At 37.0% G+C, this 22,366-nt stretch overlaps 1 protein-coding gene across 1 annotated transcript in view; it reads right to left on the reverse strand.

The window, feature by feature from the left end:
* The window catches only part of WDR37 (WD repeat domain 37), a 40,010-nt gene extending 17,952 nt beyond the window's left edge, over positions 1–22,058 (reverse strand). The window contains exons 1-10 of the mRNA XM_039707178.1: positions 21,427–22,058; positions 17,425–17,602; positions 14,690–14,786; positions 12,928–13,023; positions 12,696–12,760; positions 7,434–7,569; positions 6,030–6,101; positions 4,064–4,108; positions 2,154–2,230; positions 90–327 (exon numbers count right to left, since the gene is read on the reverse strand). Coding sequence (XP_039563112.1) covers positions 90–327; positions 2,154–2,230; positions 4,064–4,108; positions 6,030–6,101; positions 7,434–7,569; positions 12,696–12,760; positions 12,928–13,023; positions 14,690–14,786; positions 17,425–17,562 — 964 coding nt within the window. The 5' untranslated portion in view covers positions 17,563–17,602; positions 21,427–22,058. The remainder of the gene's footprint in view (positions 1–89; positions 328–2,153; positions 2,231–4,063; positions 4,109–6,029; positions 6,102–7,433; positions 7,570–12,695; positions 12,761–12,927; positions 13,024–14,689; positions 14,787–17,424; positions 17,603–21,426) is intronic.
* Positions 22,059–22,366: the final 308 nt, after the last annotated feature.

Genomic DNA, 22,366 nt, shown 5'->3' on the forward strand with positions numbered 1-22,366 from the left:
TATTTTCTCAGTGTTTTAGTATCTACAAATAATCCCTCATATAAAAACAAACCACCAATTTAATTTTTTTTTTGCAAGTGAACAAATACCTGTAAGAGAATGGACAAGTTCAGAAGTCTCTACATCATACAGATTTGCTGTCCTGTCCCACGATGCTGTCACAGCTTGCTTCCCCCCAACAAGCCAGTCAGCTGCTATGACCACTCCTTGGTGGCTTTTCAGGGAGGTCAGTGGGGCTCTGACAGTGGGGCAATCACTGGAACCATCTCCATCTCCATCAGGTTCATCTTTGTCTGAGATTTCAACTTCATCTTCTCCAGACACTTGCTGAAAAATGCAAGGGAAAAAAGGTGTAGAATAAAAGGGAAGGAATGTCTCTAAGTTACATTTTGCAGTGTAAATGCTTCCCAACCCCCTTAATGTGAACGTGGGTAAAATAATTCTGCTGCACCCAGTCCATTCCAGTACTCACTATCACAAACTTAGTTGAAGGAATATAACCAGTAAGTTAAGTGCAGTTTTAAGAACTCCTTTTAACAACTTGCTGATGTGCAGCTGAGGGAACTGGAGTTGTTCAGCCTGGAGAAAAGGAGGTCTCTCTCTCATGGGAGACCTCATTGCTCTCTACCACTCCCTGAAAGGAGGGTGCAGCCAGGTGGGCATCACTCTTCTCCCAAGGAACAAGGGATAGGACAAGAGGAAGAGTCCTCGAGTTGCACCAGGGGATGTTTAGGCTGGATATTAGGAAAAATTTCTTCACAAAAAAAGGTTATCAAGCCAGGGAAGTGGTGAAATCAACATCCCTGGAAGTATTTAAAAGATGTGTAGATGTCACCCTTAAGGGCATGATGTAGTGGAGGGCTGTGACAGTGCTGGATTAACAGCTGGACTTGATGATCTTAAGAGATTTTTTCCAATCATGTCACCCTTAAGGACATGGTGTAGTGGAGGGCTGTGACACTGCTGGATTAACAGCTGGACTTGATGATCTTAAGAGATTTTTTCCAATCTAAATAACTCTATGTTTCTACTTCATTTTAAAATCTTCTACAAACTCTTTAGGTCTGAGTATCAGTTCCCTTTACTGTCTGGTAAGTGTATTACCCTAGAGTTTCATTGCAGCACATTACCAAGGGACTTTTCTCCTTTCAATTTTTAGAGGTAGGAAGCATCTAACAAGACACTATGTTAGTCTTTGGGAAGAAAATAATTTACAGATATATTTTTATTCATTAAAAATCAAATCATTACAGCAATATTTGTCTGTTGATCAACACACAGTGATCATGCAGTGCTTATGTAAACTGGATGCAAAATAAATTCTTTTGCTCATCATTACACATCATTCTCTGAACTCCTTTTACACTTACACAAGACAAAAACATCTTTTATGTTACTTGGGGGTGGAAAAGATAACATTTGTATTTTCTTTCAAAATGGAAATGCCAAATCAAATAAACTGAATCAAACATTTTCCACTCAGAAATCTATCTCATATTATAAAGTTAACTCTTGCCCCTACTTAGCCTACTGAGAAGCTCATGCCATAAATTATGTTTTCTTCACAATTTAGTAAGGGTGTTTTTTAGTAAAATAAGCATTTGACAGGTTTATACTTTAAAGTAAATACTGACTAAACAAAGGCCTGGGGACAACAAAATCAGACAGTGATGTGTGCTGGCAAGGGCTAATTAGAAATCAATGAGGACTCAAATAAATGCCAAAATTACAAGTCTTTACCATCAGTTTTCAATCTACAGCAACTATAGCTAATACAGATGCTTCAGTAAGTTATGCTACAAAAATTTAACCAATTTACAAAGAATTTAATTATTACAAAAGAAGAAGTTATTTGACTGTTCATTTACAGTTCATTTACACATTTACTACCTTGAACAAAATATTAATTTGTCTACTTGAACCTGTAAATTCTATTCTGCACCAAATGCTTTTGAAAACATGAAGGGAGCCTATTTTCAAAGAAAAGCTGAAATGCAGCTGATAAACTAAAACCTTAAAATCCCACCTTTGGCAGTCCTGAAATCATGTAATTTTTTAATTATGTGTAAATTTAACATTCAGTCTTATCATAAAACCTGTATCTGATGAAATTGCTGTGCAATTACTTTAGTTGTAGCAAGCTGATTGCTTACATTGCTGTCTGCAGTTGGCTGAGGTGTAGGCAACTGTACTATGTATCTCCAGATGTGAGCTGTCTGGTCTCCAGATGCTGCACAGGAGAGGAGAAGCAAAAAAAAAAAAGAGAGAGAGAGAATAAGTAGAAATATTTCCATGGGCAATAAAAATAGGCTTTAGTATTAAATTTAGCAATACTGTCTAAGTTGCATCTTTTCCTAACAGACATGAGTATGAACTTTATGGTAAGCAAGTCTCAACATCTCAAACATAATTTATTATGCAAGATATGAGCAGCTACCAAATTAATCACTCCTACAGCACTTGAATACTACACATCAGAACATGAGTCCCACCACTGCTCAATATGTAGCATTTGAAGGAGGCATTTAATACATCACAAGATATTCGTTTACTGTTTCTCAAAATACTGAGGTTCTTTATTCAATGATTTCTTCCATTAAATGTTATTATCATGGTCTTAATGAGAAATCCAAAATAACACCACCAGATATTCATTTACTGTTTCTCAAAATACTCAGGTTCTTTACTCAATGATTCCATTAAATGTTATTATCATGGTCTTAATGAGAATTCCAAAATAACAAGTGTGAAGCTGTTCCTCTTCTGCCTTAAACAACTCAGCTTAACTAGTGGCAGTTTACAGCTCAGAAGGGACCATATGATTTTAATCCAAAATAACAAGTGTGAAGCTGTTCCTTTTCTGCCTTAAACTCAGCTTAACTAGTGGCAGTTTACAGCTCAGAAGGGACCATATGATTTTAACTCCATCTGCTTTAAAATAGACTTATTCATTATTAACTAAGGACAAACTCAAGATTGTCCTTGTTATGGTCAGAACAAACATGTTCTAATTCTTCAGGCTCTCCAGCCACTCCTCTCCCAACTTATACTTGTGCTTAACATTACTCTGCTTTATGCAGCATCTGGCATTGGAACTTGCTAAATTTTATCCCATTACTCATCACCCAGTGTTCTCACTTTTTTGGATCCCTCTGAAAGGCCTCCTGTACCTCACAAGAATCAGCAGCACTCCCAGTTTGATATCACCAACAAACCTGCTAATGATGCTTTCAACTCCTGCACCCAGGTCACTGATAAATCTATTGCACAGGGCTGGTGATCCTTTGCCAGACAGACACAGCCCCATTTACTGCCACCCTTGAGCTCTGCCCTTCAGCCAGCTGCCCACACAGCACACCATGAACCAGCTCATCCCACAGCTGGACAACTTGTCCAGAACAAGACTGTGAAGGACAGTACCAAAACCCTTACTAAAAACCAGAAAAACTTAATCCACCACATGTTCCTCCCCTAGGCAGGTGACCTCATCCTAGAAGGATGTCAAATTAATCAAACAGGACCTTCCCTTTGTGAACCCATGTTGACAGTGCCTGATGACTGCATTACTCTTTAAGTGTCTCTCAGCAGTACCCAGTATAATCTCCATCATTTTTTCAGGAACTGAGATTGGATTAACGGGTCTGTAGTTCCACTGGTCTTTCCTCACACCCTTTTTGCAATATTGGAGTAACACTAGTCAGAAAAGACCTCTCCAGACTCCCAAGAACTTTGGCAGGTAATCAGGAGGTATCCTGCCATCACACCCACTAGTTCTTTGAGTACTCTGGGATGAATTCCAGAACATTCACCTGATGTATGATTCTAAGTGTCTGGTTTGGAGCAGGCAAGCACAAATGACAACATGAGATGAAAAACACAGATGGCAAGATCTAGCTCTGATTTGTTATGCCTTCAGATGTAAAAATAATTCAATCAACAAGGATGCTGACAAGCAATAGGGAGAGAGGCTGCAACCAGAACAAACTAACCAGAACAAACTAGCAAATTACACTTATTTTCCATCAAGACTGACATCCTTAACATATGAAAAAACTTTACATACCTGTAAGAGCCACTTGCTCAGTGGGATGAAACTTAATGGAGTTTACTGTATGAAACAAAGCAAAGTTTTAAGTTAGTATAGGAAAAGTAACAAATTCTTTCACAATATTTTACCATTAAAAGCATTGAAAAATCAAGTAGTCTTAAGTTTTCAGCCATTTTTGGTAATCATCTTTAAGGTGATATGAAAGTGTAGTATCAAGGCAAGCAGCTACAATTGAAACAAATGAAAGCAAGCTACATACAACACAGTTTCTAGCAAGTTATTTTCTGAATCTAGTACAAGTGGTTCATGTTAGAGAGGATAAACAAACCAAATAAAATGTAAGCTGACAGGGGATAATGCTCTGGAATTCCATACAGAGAATTTAAGCATTCATAATTATTTCTAACTCAATGAAAACTTACTATATGTTACCATCAACATCCTGCTTATTATTTAGCATTGCAAGAACAAATGCCTGAAAACCTGATGCAAGTAACACAAATCAGATTTCAGTCCTGCAACCATATGAAATTGAAATCAACTAACAAAGCTCTTCATTTCATTTCAGTGCATAAGATTCAATTCAAGACAGAACTCAGAACTCATTTCCATCCATTTTACAAGTAAAATAGATGCATATGTTGTTGGGAGAGCGTGGTGTAACGAGTCTAAAAAAATACTCCTTAAACTGAACTAACTTTATGGTGCACCAGCTGCTGGCACCAACACCTTTGCACCATTTCAAATCAACTGTCAAACAAAAAAAGTTTTATTACATAAAAAATACATTCTTTATATTATAATTTATAGATTTATATAGTTGCATAAAATGGATATACAATACAATTTATCTGTTGTTGTTGTTCAAACACAGTTGTTTAAACACAACTGTTTAAATACAGGTTAGAACTGCTTATTTTTGCAGTTATCCAAATAGCAATTTTAAAAGAAAACTACCAGCATGAAAGTTCAAGTGAGTGAAGTATTCAAACATGACTTTATAGAACTTAGAGGACCATGCAGCAAACAACCTGAGATATCTGAATGCATTAACATGTTACCAGTTGTTTCTATGCATTTATCTTTGTGCTGTAGGAGCTAGAAGTCACATAGCAGGAAGAAAAACTCACAGCTGAAGCAGTTCTAGAGAATTTAATTCTATTTCTACCCTTGCCAAAAAGTTCATGTGAAGTGCTGAGTTATTTAACCAAACAATCCTGGTCAATAACTGGGCTCCTCACTTTTCCAGTATGATCACTCAAAGTGCTCAGGTCACAACAGCAAGTAAAAACTATGGAAAACCTTTCCAGTTTTGGTCTATAAAATCCTGTATTCTAACCCATTAAGAGTCAGAAGGGTGTTAATCAAGTTCCTGTCAAATTGGACACCAAAAATTAACATCAAAGACATACACTGCACTGCACCTCCCCACCCAAAGAGGGGTTTAAAAAACAGTTTCTACAATATTCATACTGGTATAAAGAAAGAAAAATACCTATATTTAATTAACTGTCTTAAAAACAAGATATTTGCATTATGCACCAAATTATATATGAGATCTTAAACAAAGAAGTGCAAAAAGTTATTCACCTAGCATCTGTAGTTCTAACCCAAATATAACACAGATCCTGCAAGACAGCTAATTTCTGATTATATAAGCTTCTTTTGTTCTCCACATGCACAAGACCACATTGAGTTATGACATTTAACTTCTGAGTGTCGCAACTCTGCCTGTAAATTTCTTTATATGGACTTGTTTATTCATTTAGCATTTGCAGAACTGTCTTAATGTGCCTCACCAATAAAGAATCATATTACAAAACATTCTCTGTATGAAAATTAGTAGAACTGCACAATTGACTTGTTAATGATGTTGGCAAACCTGCAAGTGAAACCACAATAAACATTTCTGTAGCTGGCCAAAACACATTTCCCCCTCCCATGCTCTGTTCCCAGTTTTCACAACATGCCCTTATCTTACCTGAGCCGACATGCCCTACATACTTGACAAGGCACTTCCCTGTTTCTATGCTCCACAGCAAAGCAGTGTGATCTACAAAGATTAAAAAGCAGCTGTAAATAGTTAAAAACATATGTTTTTCATTTTTACCCTTTCAACAAACAACTTATCTTCCACTGTAGCACAAACCGTATGAAATAGATTTTAAATGTAGAACTCTTGACTACCACCTTATATACAAAACCTAACATATTTTTATCATTGTACACATCTCCCCCAAAAAGTAAAGGTATCAGATTAATTTGCAGCAAGGCAAATTGAAAGGCAAATTCTGTATAATGCTCCAGCCATGTATCACAAGACTCCGAAAAAAAAAGAGAAAGCATTCCATGGTGAAAAAGGCAGCCACTACAAACAGGAATTCTATGCACAATCTATTTACTTCCTGCATGGAAATCCCAAATGCATACAGGTCACTGCAGAGCACTAAAAAATTAATTTAAAAAGGAAATCACTCCAAATGCCACTCCTTTATCCTGCCACACCCAAAAATAAATAATTAATTTAAGTATTTAAGTGGGTAGTACTTTAAAGCTGAATTGGAGAATGGTTTCCAGGTTAAATCAGGACAAAGATAAGGTGTCCCACACAAAAACAAAATGTGCCCCCTCAGCAGGGACATAAAAATTGTAACAGATCAGTTCAAGAAGCAGAGATTTCTGGCCCATAAATATTAAAGTCTAGTCAATACCTTCAGATTCTGTTCCAGCTTCAAAAGAATGTCACTTCAAATTGACTGATTCTGTCTGGTCATGATTTATTTTCCTAATAATTTTCCAAAACTACACAAGTCTATACATCGATTTTTGGACTATAATAGATTTAGTGACTTGTTCATTAGTACTTGTACCCCCTCAAGTGGAAGGAATAAAGCTAATAAAGTAAAAAGGACTGAAAATTAAGATTTTTAGCTGCCCCTGTGTTTTGAGACAAAAGATAGAATGCAAGAATACAAGAATATGCAAACTATGACCACATGTACAGCTTCTATTAAACAAAGACTAAACAATGCTAGGAGAGGAAGCCTGCAGGGATCTCTGTTTCCAGGCATATGGAATTCTGTGCCAGAGGCCTCCCTGAGCAAGCAGCTCCCCATCCCACCCACCCAACATGCCAGAGCTGACTAGGGAGAGTGTGACCTGCATGGAAGTGAACTGGCACACACTTTAGGGAGACCAACAAGTATGCTTGAACCTTCTAAGGGAAAGGAAATTCCAATTTTAAGAATTTTTCAGCTACAGAACTTCTTTAAAAGGACTCTTTCAGTGTGAAGCTCAGTTTTTGAGTACACTTTGGATCTGTATTTGCTATAGCTTAGGGACTTCACCAGAATTTTCTAAATATTCAAGCAACACAGAACTTTACCAGCAGATGCGGTTCCCAACACCACTGGCTGAGTTTTCGCGACACTGACATCCCAAATACCATCCCTGTGGCCAACATATTCCTTTACCAGCTGACAGATTGCCCTTGATGTTGTAGTTTTAAAACTGGATACAATCTGAAATAGCAGAGACACCAACATTTTTTTCCACATCAAACCAAGATCAGGTAGTTATCTTACAAATAAGAATAGATATTAACTTTTCCATGATTCTTTAACATTCTGACAAATCATTACTGTCAAAAATTTGACATTTGATGGTAGGAAAGTGAGTTTGGATGCAAATATACCTCTCTTTTTTTTTTTTCCTTTTTTAGTAGCAGCCCTTTTACAGAATGCAAGACAAACTATTCTGTACTACAATAATGCAATCTTATTGGAATAAGTGCAGAGCGCATTTCTCATTCAGTCTGGGTAAGCATTTTAATGGAAAAAAAAAAAAGAGCAAACCCAGAAAAAGACCTTAAAAGTTTCCTTGCCTATTCCCAAACAAGTACATCTGGTAACTCAAGACAATCCCTGCTAGCCAGTGTAATGTCTTTGAAAAAAATGTACTTATTATATAATTCTAGTAAAACCCAGAAACAGTCCAATTTAAAACACTCACTGCTGTTTTTCTTTAAAACTGAACAAATCTAATCAAATCAAACATCAACCTGAGAGCATATGCCTTGTTTATTTGTGTAATGAAGCTTTTAAAAATATATGTCAAACTCATCTAAACATTTGATAAGCATGCTCCCTCAAAGTGAAGCTATTAGAGGAAAAACAGAGAAGGCTCATTAAATCCAAATTACTGTGTGCATAAGTGATATCAAACAAAAGGAAGAAAAGTGTAGTAAAACAGTAAAACTACAAGTCATTACAGTGCAGGAATGCTCAAAACACTTGGCATCTACAGAAAGGATGCAAATTGCAGACATTCTACATTTTCAGATAAAGAGAAGTGCGATATTCAAAAAAAAAGTTTTTCTTGCTTAACACTTCCATAGACAATTGAAACAAAGAGTCATGAAAGATGGCTTAAAAAAGCCATCATTACAAATACCCTATTTTTACCCAACAAGTCTTGAACCTCATAACTCTTCTTTGAAAAAGACTACCTCAAAAGCTTTGTTAAACTGAATGAAAAAGACAATTTCAATTTATCAGTGTTTTCCTCAGCATGGAATTACAGGCAGGTATCTGACCAGTTAAATCAAAACCTTTAAATATGTCAACACGAATCACATTAAGACTTATCTACAGCTTAGTAAAAGTTAGAAAGTTAATTAAGTCTACATTTCAGATACAATAAACTAAGGTTAAAATCCCATTAGTTTCTGGTATTAAAATAGAAGGTCTTAACTATGTCATTAAAGCAAATTACTTCAAAAAAGATTTTTAAAGCTAAAAGAAAATCTGCAAGAGCATTCCAAACCCTGAGCATGTCAACTCTCTAATGATGAAATGATAATGCCTATTTGAATTCCAAATTATCAGCTAATATGCATTTTGGTTTCACAGTAGCAGAAGGAACAGTCATTACAGATGCACTGAAAAGAAAATGGGCTAATGGTAAGGATTATTAGTTCAACCATACTGCAAAATTTCCTAAATTGTCAACACCATCCTACAGATACAACTTTTATATTGAATACAGTCCTCAAATTAAATGGACTCATGTATGAAAAGTGGAACAGCTGAATTAAATACTAACAGGAAAGGATTAATACAGCACTCAGCTCAAACTTCAAACTTGGTATTTTTCAACTCAGCCTGTGCTTGCATTCTATTCTGTCTTTCTAATGTTGAGTCAAACCCCCATACAAAAGTTTTCTAGGAGAAACTATCCCCTACCCTTCAATAAACACAGAATTTCCAGAACTGCTGGACAATGGTTTCACTGATCATGTAATGGCAAGGATGTAAAACTCCATTTGAGATATTAGCAGTCTTTAATTAATACACAGAAGAAAAGAGTTCAAGAACACTATCCAACAGTAAACATCCTGATACAGATATTTACTCAACACACACTTTTTCCAAGCTTTTTTTTCCTTTCCTTTTTTGCTGCTCTTCACCTCACATACCAGCAACTGGATAAACTAGACAGGGCCTGGACTACTTCCTGCTTTGCTAAGCACACATAAACAATGTCCCAAGCCAGGAAAGGAAATATTTAAAGAACATGCAACTTGCTAAAAAGAGGTCTCTGTAGTGCAGAAAATTTCTGAAGTAACTTCTGTAGATCATCATACACAAATAAATGACCAACACATCCTGAGTGTGTTTCATCTTTGCCTGTCCTCTTTCTTAAATTGATACAGTTTCATGTACTTCCTTCTACAAAAAGATTTGTTAATAGGGAAACAATTGCTTACTATGTAAACAAGTGAAAATTGAAAACAAACTGAAACAATTGCTTGGCAAGCAGAGTGAGGCACCCTGTAACAAAGTTTCTTAGACAGGGTACTTTAGAAACAAGAATAAAAACTTGATCAACTCAGGACCAGTCCAGCAGCATTACACTGTGCCTGATGAACAGAATGTTCTGTAAAGCAGCTTTAAGCAGTGAGGGCAAAACTACATAGTCAAAAAAGTTTTATTCCTTTTAACTATTTGGTGCAGAAATACTTTTTTTTTTAAGAGTCTTTATCCTGATATGGACAAATCAGAGATCCTGGTATTTAGTTTGGATGGAGCAAGTTACATCATTTCAGTTTATTTTAGATCTCTGCATAAACAATTGATGCTTCCCTGATGTTGTAACAACTTTCATAAGCCAGGCATCACTAACAGCAGCCATTACATTTTGTTAATATCAAAACATGGATTTCATATAGTGATTCCTGCATCTAAAATTAACTGCACTTAAATTACAGAATCTTGTCCATTAACAAAAAATGAGTTTTAAGATTACCAAATTTTAAATCTACTCTGCCTCTTCAGGATTTGGACATTGGTTGATAACCCTTGCTGCTAAAACCATGCTGTTCTGAAATGAGTTTTGCCTACTTGATATATAGCTAAGTGATGAAAAACATTCCAGCATGGAAATTTCACATGAAGGGCTTGAATTAAGAATGTTCACTTCAGCATTTTCCCCAAGAGAATGAACAGATTGCTTTAGTATTTATTACCATGTCCTAGTATTTTTACCAATATTAAAGCAGTCAAGGATCAGCCTTCTCATTAGATTAAGCAAACAGTGAAAGGTTTTTTCAGGGAAAAAATTAATTCTATATGCACTGCCAATCTGAAAAATGTAGTTGTGTGCAATTACACAAAACAATTGGTTTGTAAAACTTCAGCCTGTTCTAATCTTCCATGGGAAAAAAAAACCCACAACCAATCCAAAAAACCACACACCCAAGAAACCCCTGTACGGTAGTAGTATAAAGGGCTGAAGAAAAAACTTGTGATCTGCTACCCCAGGGAGTTTGGAGCACAACCATTTTGGGAAACAGCATTGTTCATTCAATGCTCACAGAAAGTACAGCCATAAGAATTTCAAAGCTGTTGAACTCTTAAAACTATAAATGTGTTTTTCCTCAGACAGGGTATTGGGGTACTACATCCAGTCAGGATCCAGATGGAAAATCATGGTTTGTTAGAAAAATTGTGTTCTTTCTTTGCTACAGTCTCTCTGTGGGTCAAGAGGCAAAAGTTTACAGCTTTGACTCTTCTGTGTGGGGAGGAAGGAGAGGTCAAAATAAATCACCTCTGTGAAGTGCATTAAGGTTACAAAGAACGCACTGGACAGAGATATTCTCAGTGTTGTAATTTCCTTCAGCTCCTGTCTACTCCCCAGTACATTCTGACTCAAAGTTGTGAAATACATCAGCACATGCAGATATCTGTCGGCTACCAATTGATACAAGAGATGAGCATAATGTTCAGGTATTAAATTCTTCATGCTCCACTACTCATGGCTGCTTTGCTGTGCATGCAGATCAGCTCCCCAGGAGTCTCCTCCTCACACTTCCCAGCTTCCCAGGCTGAAGCTGTGAGGTCTGCCTGTCTTGCTCAGCAAAAACTACAAGTGCTACATTGAAACAAAGTAAAAGAGGACAAGGATTTGGCACTGCCTTAAAAGCCCAAACAAAAAAAAAGAACCCCACAACAAAAGAAACTAAACAAACAAAACAAAACCAAAAAAAACCCACAAAGACCAAAAAAACCCCACAAAACAACACACTACACTAGAGGGTACTAATTCATAACTATATAGTAGGTGTACCAAAACTATACAGCCCCTATTAATATCATGTTGTCACTATTTAAGTGGTCTCATTAAAGAATTTTCAAGTCATTAAGTCTTGAAAGAGGCACCTTTATGCATCAAATTGGCAAGAATAAAGGTTTGAAAAACAGCAATATAAAAAGCATACCAAATAAACCACGGTAACTTCAGTCTATTTCACTACCCTATTCTTATTTTCAAACTTTCATACTTAAGAGAAGGCATTTCCAAGACACCTACACCACATATCAGCCTGCATTACAGGTCACCACAGAGCTGCCTACACAGCTGGTTGACATACCAGATTCCACTGTGGTTTCCTCACATTTTATTTAACCTTAATAATATATCATTAAATGACTCTGATAGAGGAAAAAAAACAGCAGCAGGTAAACTCTCTGCAAAAATTGAAAAAGAGGAGAGAGTGAGGGAAACAAAAATACTAGGCTGATGCAGATGTACAAAATGAAAAGCATCAGAAAGGTTAACTGTGCCAGTACACCAAGGGAAAAAACATCACTAGCTACTGATGAGCAAGGCTTGCAACATAAAGGAAACAAATTGTTCTAGTCTCATAGCTAAAAATAAAAATTATTTTTAAAAGGGAACGTGTAATAGTACACATAGAGGCACCTACTTAAATCCCCATTTCAACTGCAATACCCAAATCTTTATTCAGAATTCCACTAGCAAGTTCTCTATTTCCCTCAGAAACAGAATTATTTTTTTTAGTTCTGTTTACAAAACAGCACTCCCACATACACATGTGCACACTCTCTCCCCTCCAACATCCCTTCTTCAAAGAAGGTGAGTAATTATTGTAACAATATCATATGGTGTAGTTGAAGTAATGGGTCATTGATGAATCCAAGATAAACATACTACTCCTTAGGAGCAGATTTACTCACAGACCAGCACTACCCAGCTAAAGAAACCCCAATTTACAACTTAAAACACAGTCACATTAGTCTCACATGGATGTACACATGGATGAGTAGAGATTTAATTTGTCTCATACCTTGCTAGTAGATGCCTTGTAAGTTGTCTTTAATTTCTGAGAAAGCTGACTGGTGCTATGACTGGCTGTTGAGACAAATAAATTCAAAGGAAGATATTTCAAATACAGCATTAGCTTGTTTGTACAAGTAACTGGTATTAATTCCCATCAGCAACATTCTAAGTTTTGGTCAACAAGGTACAAAAAGGTGGATTCAGAAATACTGGTTTAGGATTCTTTGTGGCTCTCTTACCTTTTGTTTTCAGTTGTCCTTTGCTCAGCTCAGCACCATCAATTGTCTGTCCTTCACCTGCTAAGCGCTCATTCAGGGTGTCAATCTCCCTACGCACTAACAAATCCAGAAATGCACATTACTACAAAAACTGGCTATCATTAATAACAGCATTAACATACCATTTCAGAACTGCTATGGTTAGTAAGTAAGCGATTTTATGCTAAGGAGAGGAAAGGAGATGAACTGGGATTTTATTAAAGCAGGTCTTACTAAGACATAAAGCAAGACTCATGCTGAATTTTCCAGAGATCAACCTTGATCCAGATTCCAAAGTACTGGTGGCTTCTAATTACTCTAAGGTTTAACAAAAGCATTTCTGTGAAATACATGGCCCATCTGTATTCAATTAAATCCAGCAGAGGACAGAAAACTTGTGGCATCATAAATATTTTAGCCACAGAATTAGCACATCCTTTCTTAACACACGCTATATTAATCACAAAATAGCATTCTCCCTAAATACTTGTCTACTATAGAGTCTCAGAAGAAAGGTAGTGCTGCAAATGACTATTTTTTATACTTTGGAATTCATTTTTTAAAAAAAGTTCTGTGTACAGTAACTCCTGCACTACAGTAGGAATTAGACCAAGAACAAAAAAATATTAGACTGAGCATGAGAAGAGAAAAATTTAGAAATTGTCAGGGGGTTGAAAAGAGATCACAATCATAACTAGAGCTGTGAGGTGAAGAAAGTAGATAAAGAAATGGAAAAGAAGGAAAATAATCATACTCTGGAGGGTACAAATCCACCACTTGCTTTCTGACAAGCATTTCTGAAGGCTGGGGAGGACAATTCTACTTTTCTTAGTACCAGCCAACTTCTCAGCAGGAGGCCAAGAATTCAGTTGTGCAAATTGTCACTAAAAAATGCATACTTTTGATAATAGCCTTTAACCAAAACAATCACAGGTTAAGAGAATAAAAAAACCCAGAATATGTCAAAGAAAGCAGGCAAGAATTTTTACTTTTTTGGTTTTTTTTGTAACATGAGTGTCTGATTTAACTGTGGGAACTGATTAGGTGTGGAAAAAAAATTGACTTGGACCCAAATCAGACATGTTCCATAACTCAGAATCCAAGCCAATGTAACACAGCTTAAAATTCCAGCAAGGGAGGCTTGACTGTATAGGCCTGTGTTACTTAACTTGGGATCCTCTTACATCAGCTTGGATCACTTCCATTATCAGACAACTGCACTGTCATCAAACAAACACCTTTTTAAGATAACACCTGGAATTTTTATCTGACTGCTTGACTTCAAAACTCCTGAACAGCTGCAGGTGCAGGTTATGCAATGTGTAAGTAGTTTGATCCAAAACCACTCCATTTTCCACTTTTTCAAGCAAGTAGGTTTTCCAAATTTATTTACTAATACTACATCATTAAAATTATGCCTGTAATTATAAAACAAAGCCAAAAACTTCAAAGGCTGGATGGAGTTTCTGGAGATTAACATAACCAGAGCCTACAATGATAAGGAGACAGACCCTTCACAAGCTTTGACAGACATCAGTTCTCACTGCTTGCATCAAAGAGCTAAGAAAGTGATTTTTCTGAGAAGGTACAAACTCCTTCATTGGCTACAAAATCAGAACAAGTACTAAACTGCTCACAGAACAGTTACACTAATTATTCTACAATATCCAATGTGTTTTAATTAGTGTTACTTCAACCTAAATATGAACAATTCATAAGTTGGAGAAAAAAAATATATACTCACATTCCAAATTTTCAATATACAAGTTTTCAAATTCCCGCTCTATTTGTCCAAAAAGTTCAAGGAGTGTATTCCGGATAGCAGATGGTAACTTGGAATCCTAGGAGGCAAAATATTGGGGGTTATATTTTTCTTTACATATATTTAATAAAATTACTCTTCAATCTTGAACTGATTTTAACAGCTATCTCAATGTCCCAGCAAGGAGGTAAATTAAAACTACTGCTAGAGTAGAACACAAAACAAATAGCTCTGTGCATCACAGAGTTATTCATTTTATATATTCTTTCACTTTCAAGGGATAGAATTCAAATCACCTATGGTATTTGTTTTGGTTTTCTTTACTAGAGAAAAATTATAAAATCAAGATGCATGTACAATTAATTTAAAAAAACCAGAAAGTGAGGAAAAAATTCTTTTTAATCAATATGTTTCCAGTTCAAGAAAAAAGAATACCTTTGTTTGATAAAGTAATTCAAGAGTTGACTATGCAATGGGTTAGAAAGTTGTGAACACAATGCATCTTATTACCAAAGCTTAAGACAAACTAAAATTTTAAATGTATTTTTAACATTTACCTACTTTTCTCACTAACCACAACTAAGTGTGAAGAAAACTACAATTTCTAATCCTTCCCTCCTCAGATATTACTCGAGCATTCTATTTCTCAGTTGCTTGTAGACCACAATATGTAAATTGGCTTACTACACTTACCATTTACCTAGGTAGCCAGCTATAAACTTCTTTTTTTTAAAAGTTTTCACTTAACTGAGTCACCTTCCGCCACAGCCCCGGGAATTGTCTGCAGGCACAGCGGGAAGGGCCAGCCATGACCCTGGCTGTGTAAGTTATTTCCCAAGTTTAAAGAGAGAGCAAGAGAGACCACTCATAGCCATGACACAGAGCACACCTGCTTTGTGCACAATTTCACACAGGTTCACAGCTGGTTTAAGCAGTGGCACTGTGCTGGAAGGAGTGGGATCATGCTCATTAAGCTCCTCCACATCATTCCTTTATTTATCTGCCTCTCCCTTGATAGGGTTCTTTTGTTCAGGCATTCACAGACAACCAGAAGCACAACAGATCCTAATTAAAACCAACTTGAAACAAAACTGAGAAACAAAACTGATTAAATACATTAAACACTATTAAGAGAAACACTGAAGTTAGAAGAATTGTTTCAAATTCAATTACCCAATAATTTCATACAGCAAGGTTATGGAAGAAACTAACTTATCCAACAACTTTTGCAACTAAAAAGGAGACGTAGAAGTTTTTCAAACCACTTTTCAAAGCCCGAAAGCATAAAGAAATCTAAACTTGTAATGAAGTAACCAACAGAGTAAAATGCATTCACTTCCTTTCCTCTGTTTAAAGTTAGCATTGTTTAAAACAGCTTATTAAAACAGCATGTAATAATGTTATCTCTTTATCTGCAGAAGTCCTTAGCTAGATCTCATGAGGTTTACAGCTCCACTGTGAAGGGGCACTAATACTCTACTTGATAGAATCTGCCACCTAGCTGCTCAAGGTCAACAAAATCCAAGATGATAGATAAAACACTTTAAACGTCTATGCATTACAGCCTAATACACTTAGAGTTTGCTAAGAAATACAAAAAGAACTTAACATTTTGGTTTACTATGCAGGGGTGACAGCATATCTTGACCTCTCAGCTGCCCTTCATGGCTTTCCTGAAGTAAGGCTGCAGTAGTTACAAATGCATTAAGAGATTTCTATCCAAGTACTTGATTCTCCAACTTCTAGATGACTAGAAGCAACAACCGAAGCTCTGTTAATTCCCAGAAAATTAATGCTGTGATTTACTGAAAAACAGATTTAATTAATTTCTCAGTCACAACACTGAGAAAGCACCAGGTTTTCCCTTCAGCATATCTGCAGTGTGAGGTTTCTCATAGCCAAACTCCATTTGTATTTCAAACTGTCTCATAAAAATCAAGTTTTGCATCATCTTTGCCAGTCCCACACTAACACTGTGTAGTCAATTTGACAATAAACGATTTTGAAACTGAAGCAGTACTTTGCCAGTACTGCTTCTGACAGAAGCCTTACCTACAAGTAATCTCAGAATTTTTAGGTGCAACATTCCAAGTCCAGATTGCACCCACTGCACTGATGTGTTTAAGAAAGCTACAGAAGCAGTGGCTGCTGTTCCTTCCCTCAAGTTTAATCCCAGAATAGCACACCTTCATTTGAGTCAAACAAGAAAAAACCCACACAAACAAAAATCTGAGTTAGCTCACACTTCTGCCAGGCAGGCAGTATTTGTTTACTTTATGGAAAGGAATGCAGAACAGCATTCCAACTAATATTTTCCCTATCAGAGTCATCATAAGAAGTATTTGGTTTATTCATATTTCTGGATTGCTACTATTCCAAATGCAAACTTATGAAAGCAAGAATCAATCTTGACCTTTTTCTTTTGCAGGTGGGAGGGAGAGGTTGTAGTGAATAAACAGGCTGGGGTTTACACAGTTTTATGGCTTGATCATTCATCTAAGAAAACACAGAAGCTGATAAACTCCACAGGTCTCAACACAACCTGAAACACTGTCAACATTCACATCAATCATCTCCAAAAGCAGTGAGCACTTACAAGCAACAAAATCTGCTGTTCCTGCAGCTCAGCTGCACATATTTCAATATGTAAGTTTGTTTAGCTTCCCCCCATAGGGATCACATGAAGCAGTGATGCAAGCCCCCAGGGATCACCTTACCTGCCCTTCCAACATGTCTCTCTGCAGTCCCGCCCGCTCCTGCTCGGAGCTGTTGGTTCTCCGGATGGAAAGGCTGTGTGATTTACGTTTCTGCTTTGCTTGGCGAGCAGATGCACAGCTTCCACTTTCTATTGGCATTACTTCAAAAAAACAGCTTCACAGAGGCTCCTAAGATAAACTAAGGACAAGCATCATACATTACAAATTGCTTTGCCAAACGAACCACTATTTAAATATTTTTCTCAAAATGGAAGTATTTAGTTCTACTAAACTTTGGAGTTGTTTGGGTTGTCATTAAAAAGAAGAGATCCCTCTTACTTACAGTGGTTCTTCAAACAACATTAAGTTCAAAACCATATGCATATATGTAAATAGAATGGAATTGCTTCTGCATTATTTATTCATTAGCTAACAAACCTCCAGAAAAGAAAACTAAATTCCACTTCCTTGCTCATTTTGGAGAACACCAGCAAAGACAGCCCCAAAATGCTTCCAGGAAACAACTATTATGCATACTATAGTTAACTGAAATGCATGCAAAATTAAAACCCAGCTGGAAAATGAAAGCAAACATGGTAATTTAGGGACACTGTCAGGTTAAAAATGTATTCTTCAACTTTAAGCATTACTATACAAAATTTAACAGACATCCTTGTTCAGAATTAGGCAGAAATTAATTTTCATGACAGAAGTTCTGAAAACTACCTTCCACCATTTTTGGCAGGTCATGGTTTCACTTCCCTTAATAATGAAAATGCCCATGAATTTATGAGAGTAGTGAAAGTGCACCTGACTTAACAGGCTGCTGGTGATGAGGTTCATTTCTGTCACCTTGATAAAGCCAAATATATGCATTTCAATTCACCTAACACCACCTGACAGTATCGCCAAACAGTATTACCATGTATGAGCTACTGCTTCCCCTGTTTAAGAAAAATCAAATTATGTCTGATTTATTGCATAAATGTGGAGAATATATATGAAAAATCAAATTATGTTTGATTGCATAAATATGGAGAATATGTTTTTTACTGTCAAATCTTATTTTTACAAGCATTTAATTATTGGATTTTTTTAATTTAAACCCAACATTCAACAGAAATTAATTTTTGTTTCATGGGGTACCAGTTGTTAAACATTTCAAATATTTCAGGATTGATTACCCAAAATTTTTCAATCATGTACAATGAGAACCAACTAAAAATTCATTCTCCAGCATAAATCGTTTCTGAAACAACAATTAAAACTTAAAATAGGTACAATAATCTGCAGAGAAATAGGAGAGCAGAGTTGGCAAAGCTAACCAGGCAACTGAGCTTCCTTTTACACAAGTTGATCAGAGAAAATTTAAACCAAACCCAGGGCCACTTCCAATTTAAGATCCGCCAACACGCTGGATCTCACGCTAGGAATGAGCACCATGGCTATTAACAAGAGCAGGCATTAACCAGTTCAGGGCTTTGACATGGTGTTTGCAGCTTTCTAACAGATCATATAGCCAAGGAAAGCATATCTTACTAAAAACACAGTAAGCACTGTGAGCAACAAGAGCTTGAAATCTCTTTTGGGTTTTATATCACAAAATGAAAATTTAAAAAGATACAGATATTAGTATCAAAAATGAGACTAGATTTAGTTAAGATTTTAATGCCCATCCATCCTTATTAAAAAACCTGGTATTTTAATTAGCTTTTGGAAGAACTGTGTTCCAGTAACCTGACACCAATTCCATAGTGAATCTAAAATAAAATTTACGTTGCACCGGTGACCTGTACTGTACTAAATTTTATTTTTCATATCCTCTGGATTCCACAGAGTCCTCCCCTGCACCTAATCCCATCAGAGCTTTTTATGTGTGATTAATCAGAAGTAACTAAATAGCTACATTCACAAATTAAAGAGACTAGAAAAAACTACGATTGGGTGGTTCCTTATTTGCCTAAATTCTGCTATTCACTGTGGCTAGATTCCTCTACAAAATCTTTTAAAAGTCCATCCCATAAACAGTTACTGCAATTTTCTGGGCTTCACTAAGCATCTTCCCGTTCATGGACATATGGTCAAGAATGAGGAACAGGTTTTCCATGCTCATCACATTTCTATTTCTTTTCAAAAGAGGATCAGATCCCAAGCACACACATATATATTCTCCCCAGTTCCACCCTGCTTTCTAGCTCCCTTGGGAACCACTCTTTCAATGGCTTTCAGTTACCATATTCTGCAGTTTGGGATTACATTTTAAGGCCAGAAGCATCAGTGTGCACACAGGTGGATTTGTTAAGACAATTTTATCCATACACATAGCTACATATAATCCCATAAATCCATTAACACAATTTCATTTAAGATCTGGGGGCAGAGGAGTGTAAAAAAAACAAAAGCCAATTTCTAATCCCTGCCAGATGTGGCTCCTGAACTGTTAGACACTAGATGTTAATGCGGCTTATGCCTTACAAGCCACTGTTTTAACTATGTTGGTTTCACTTGCCCTTTCTGCCAAACTACTTCATTTTGGAGGACATTACCGAGCAATATCCTTTTTTTGAGTAGAATGATTTGCATTGGAAGGGACCTTTAAAGGTCATCTAGTCACATTCCTCTGCAATGGGCAGGGACATCTTGATCTGCATCAGGTTGCTCAGAGCACTGTCCAACCTGACCTTGAATGCTTCCACGGGTGGGGCATCCATTGCCTCTCTGGCCAGCCCGTGCCCATGTTTCACCACACTCACTGGAAAAAATTCTTCCTTCTATTTAACCTTAATTATCCTCTTTTAGGTTAAAATCATTAACCCTTGTCACATCACTATAGTTCCTGGTAATAAGTCTCTCTTTCTCCAAAGTTCCATTTAAGTATTGAAAGACCCTGACAAGCTGTCCCCAGAAAATCCTCTTGGGCTAAAACTGCCACCTCTCTCAGCTTTTTTTTTTCACAGAAGAGGTTTGCAGCACACTGATACTGATAACTTTTGTGGTTCTTCTCTGGACCAGCTCTAACAGGTCCACATCTTCTTGTGCCATTGCCTGTATGCACACATTTCTGCCTCATGTCTGGTTTTTCGTGCCCTGATACCCGCAGGTCCCTCTCTGCTCTCAATCCATTCACCCTCCAGCCTGCACTGATACTGGAGACTGCTCCAACCCAAGGTACAGGACCTTGCAGCTGGCCCTGTTGAACTTCATGAGGTTTGCACTCCTGAAGCCTGTCATGGTCCCTCTGGGTGCTATCCCTTCCCTCAATGAATCAACTGCAGCACTCGGCATCAGTACCCACAGATTTGGCAGCTGTACACTCTAGCACATAGAATTTAAAGGGACACAGTCATACGCATGAGATTACATCTTTACAGAGTGAAATTCTCACGTTCTCTACGTAGAAGTTTCTACTTTGGCAGCTCGTGAGCAAACGGAGCAGACTGGGTAGGAATCACGGGCGTCACCGTCTCTGTTTGGTAGCAGCACTTCACCTGCAGCCAGTGTCACTGCCAGGGACTGCCCTCTCCTCATGCAGCAGCATGACACACCACCCATGCACGTTCTGGAGAGGGCACACATGCAGCTGTTCCCAGGCTCGGCAGGAGGGTGCACACAGCCACAGCAAAGCTGAAACCAAAGAGGCCACAAGCAGGCATGTGCATACAGAGGATGGGAAGGAGAAGTTAAGGGGAATAGCTTCACTGCCTTTAATATTATTGTTCTGAATCCCACCAAACAGCCTTACAAACTTTGAGTAATGGAGTAATAATCAGTGAGTTTTTTTTAGAACAAGGATTTCAATTCAGTTTTAAAATAGTGACAGTGTCCCTTTAAATATTAACTTCAGTTTGACAATTTCAGAACTCTTCTGATTCTAATTGCAGCAGTAAGAAGCTGCAGGTTTTTCAAGAGTAGATTTAACAAAACAGATCCTTGGCAATATGATGCTTAAAAAAATTAGGTGCTCATTTCTAGCAGTTACCTGATTCCCCTTATTATGTAAGGTTTTCAAACAATGAAAATTACCTGTCCAGAATATCAGTGTCATGTTACATATCCTATGAAAACCATATTAAATATTGATTAGTGAAACAGTCAGTAGTACACAAACCAGTCAAAGTCTTTCAATTCTTTGAAACTTTTGTAGTTAGAACACACTAGACAGGAGGAAAGGGGGGATGAGGGAAAACATAAACACAAGTCAAGGCTAGACACCAAATCCCAGTGAAACCAAGTAAGAAAAAAGTGCTTCAAAACAATCCATTACATATTATTAGCCAGATATAGTTAATCTTCACTTTCCAGTGTTTCAAATGAGTTCTGAAAAGAAAAATTCACTAAGGTCACCTTCCTTCTACTCAGTAATGCCCCAAGTAGGATGGAAAAACCACCAAGAATTATTGGAATCTTGGTTCCTGAATCAAATGAAGCTAAAAATTAGCAATCAAGCATAAAAAAGGCTGAATAAATGTACTTTCTGAGAAGAAAGGGGAGAGGAGGAGAAAGAGGAAGCATATTGTATTACTAAACTATTTTCACTAAGGGTGGCAGTTCACAAGTACTGTATCACTAAGAAGTGAGATTAAGAGACATACTGAGCTATTCTGCTCAATCGTTTTGGAAAACACTCCATTTGCATAGACTTCACACAATGATCTGTCAAAGCCTCCAGAGAACCTTTCTAGCAATATAAATCTGCAGAAGTAGAGGAGTAAAAGATGTTCCAGAAAACATCTACACCACAGGTGGTTACTACTTGCTGAATGCAAAGGTACTCCGGTATTTCAGATATAGTTTAATTAAACTCACAGGATATTTTACAGTGTGTTAAATTAAAGTTCCACCACCTACCTTTCTGTAACAGATGTACTCAGTCACAGGAAATATTTCATCAGAGTAACAGTAAAGAGCAGATGTGTAACCAATTACTGTTTTAGTCAGCTACAACAGAGAAACAGCACAACAA

The sequence above is a fragment of the Passer montanus genome, unplaced genomic scaffold, assembly GCF_014805655.1.
Source record: "Passer montanus isolate IOZ18808 unplaced genomic scaffold, ASM1480565v1 scaffold10, whole genome shotgun sequence".
In the NCBI taxonomy this organism is placed as follows: Eukaryota; Metazoa; Chordata; class Aves; order Passeriformes; family Passeridae; genus Passer; species Passer montanus.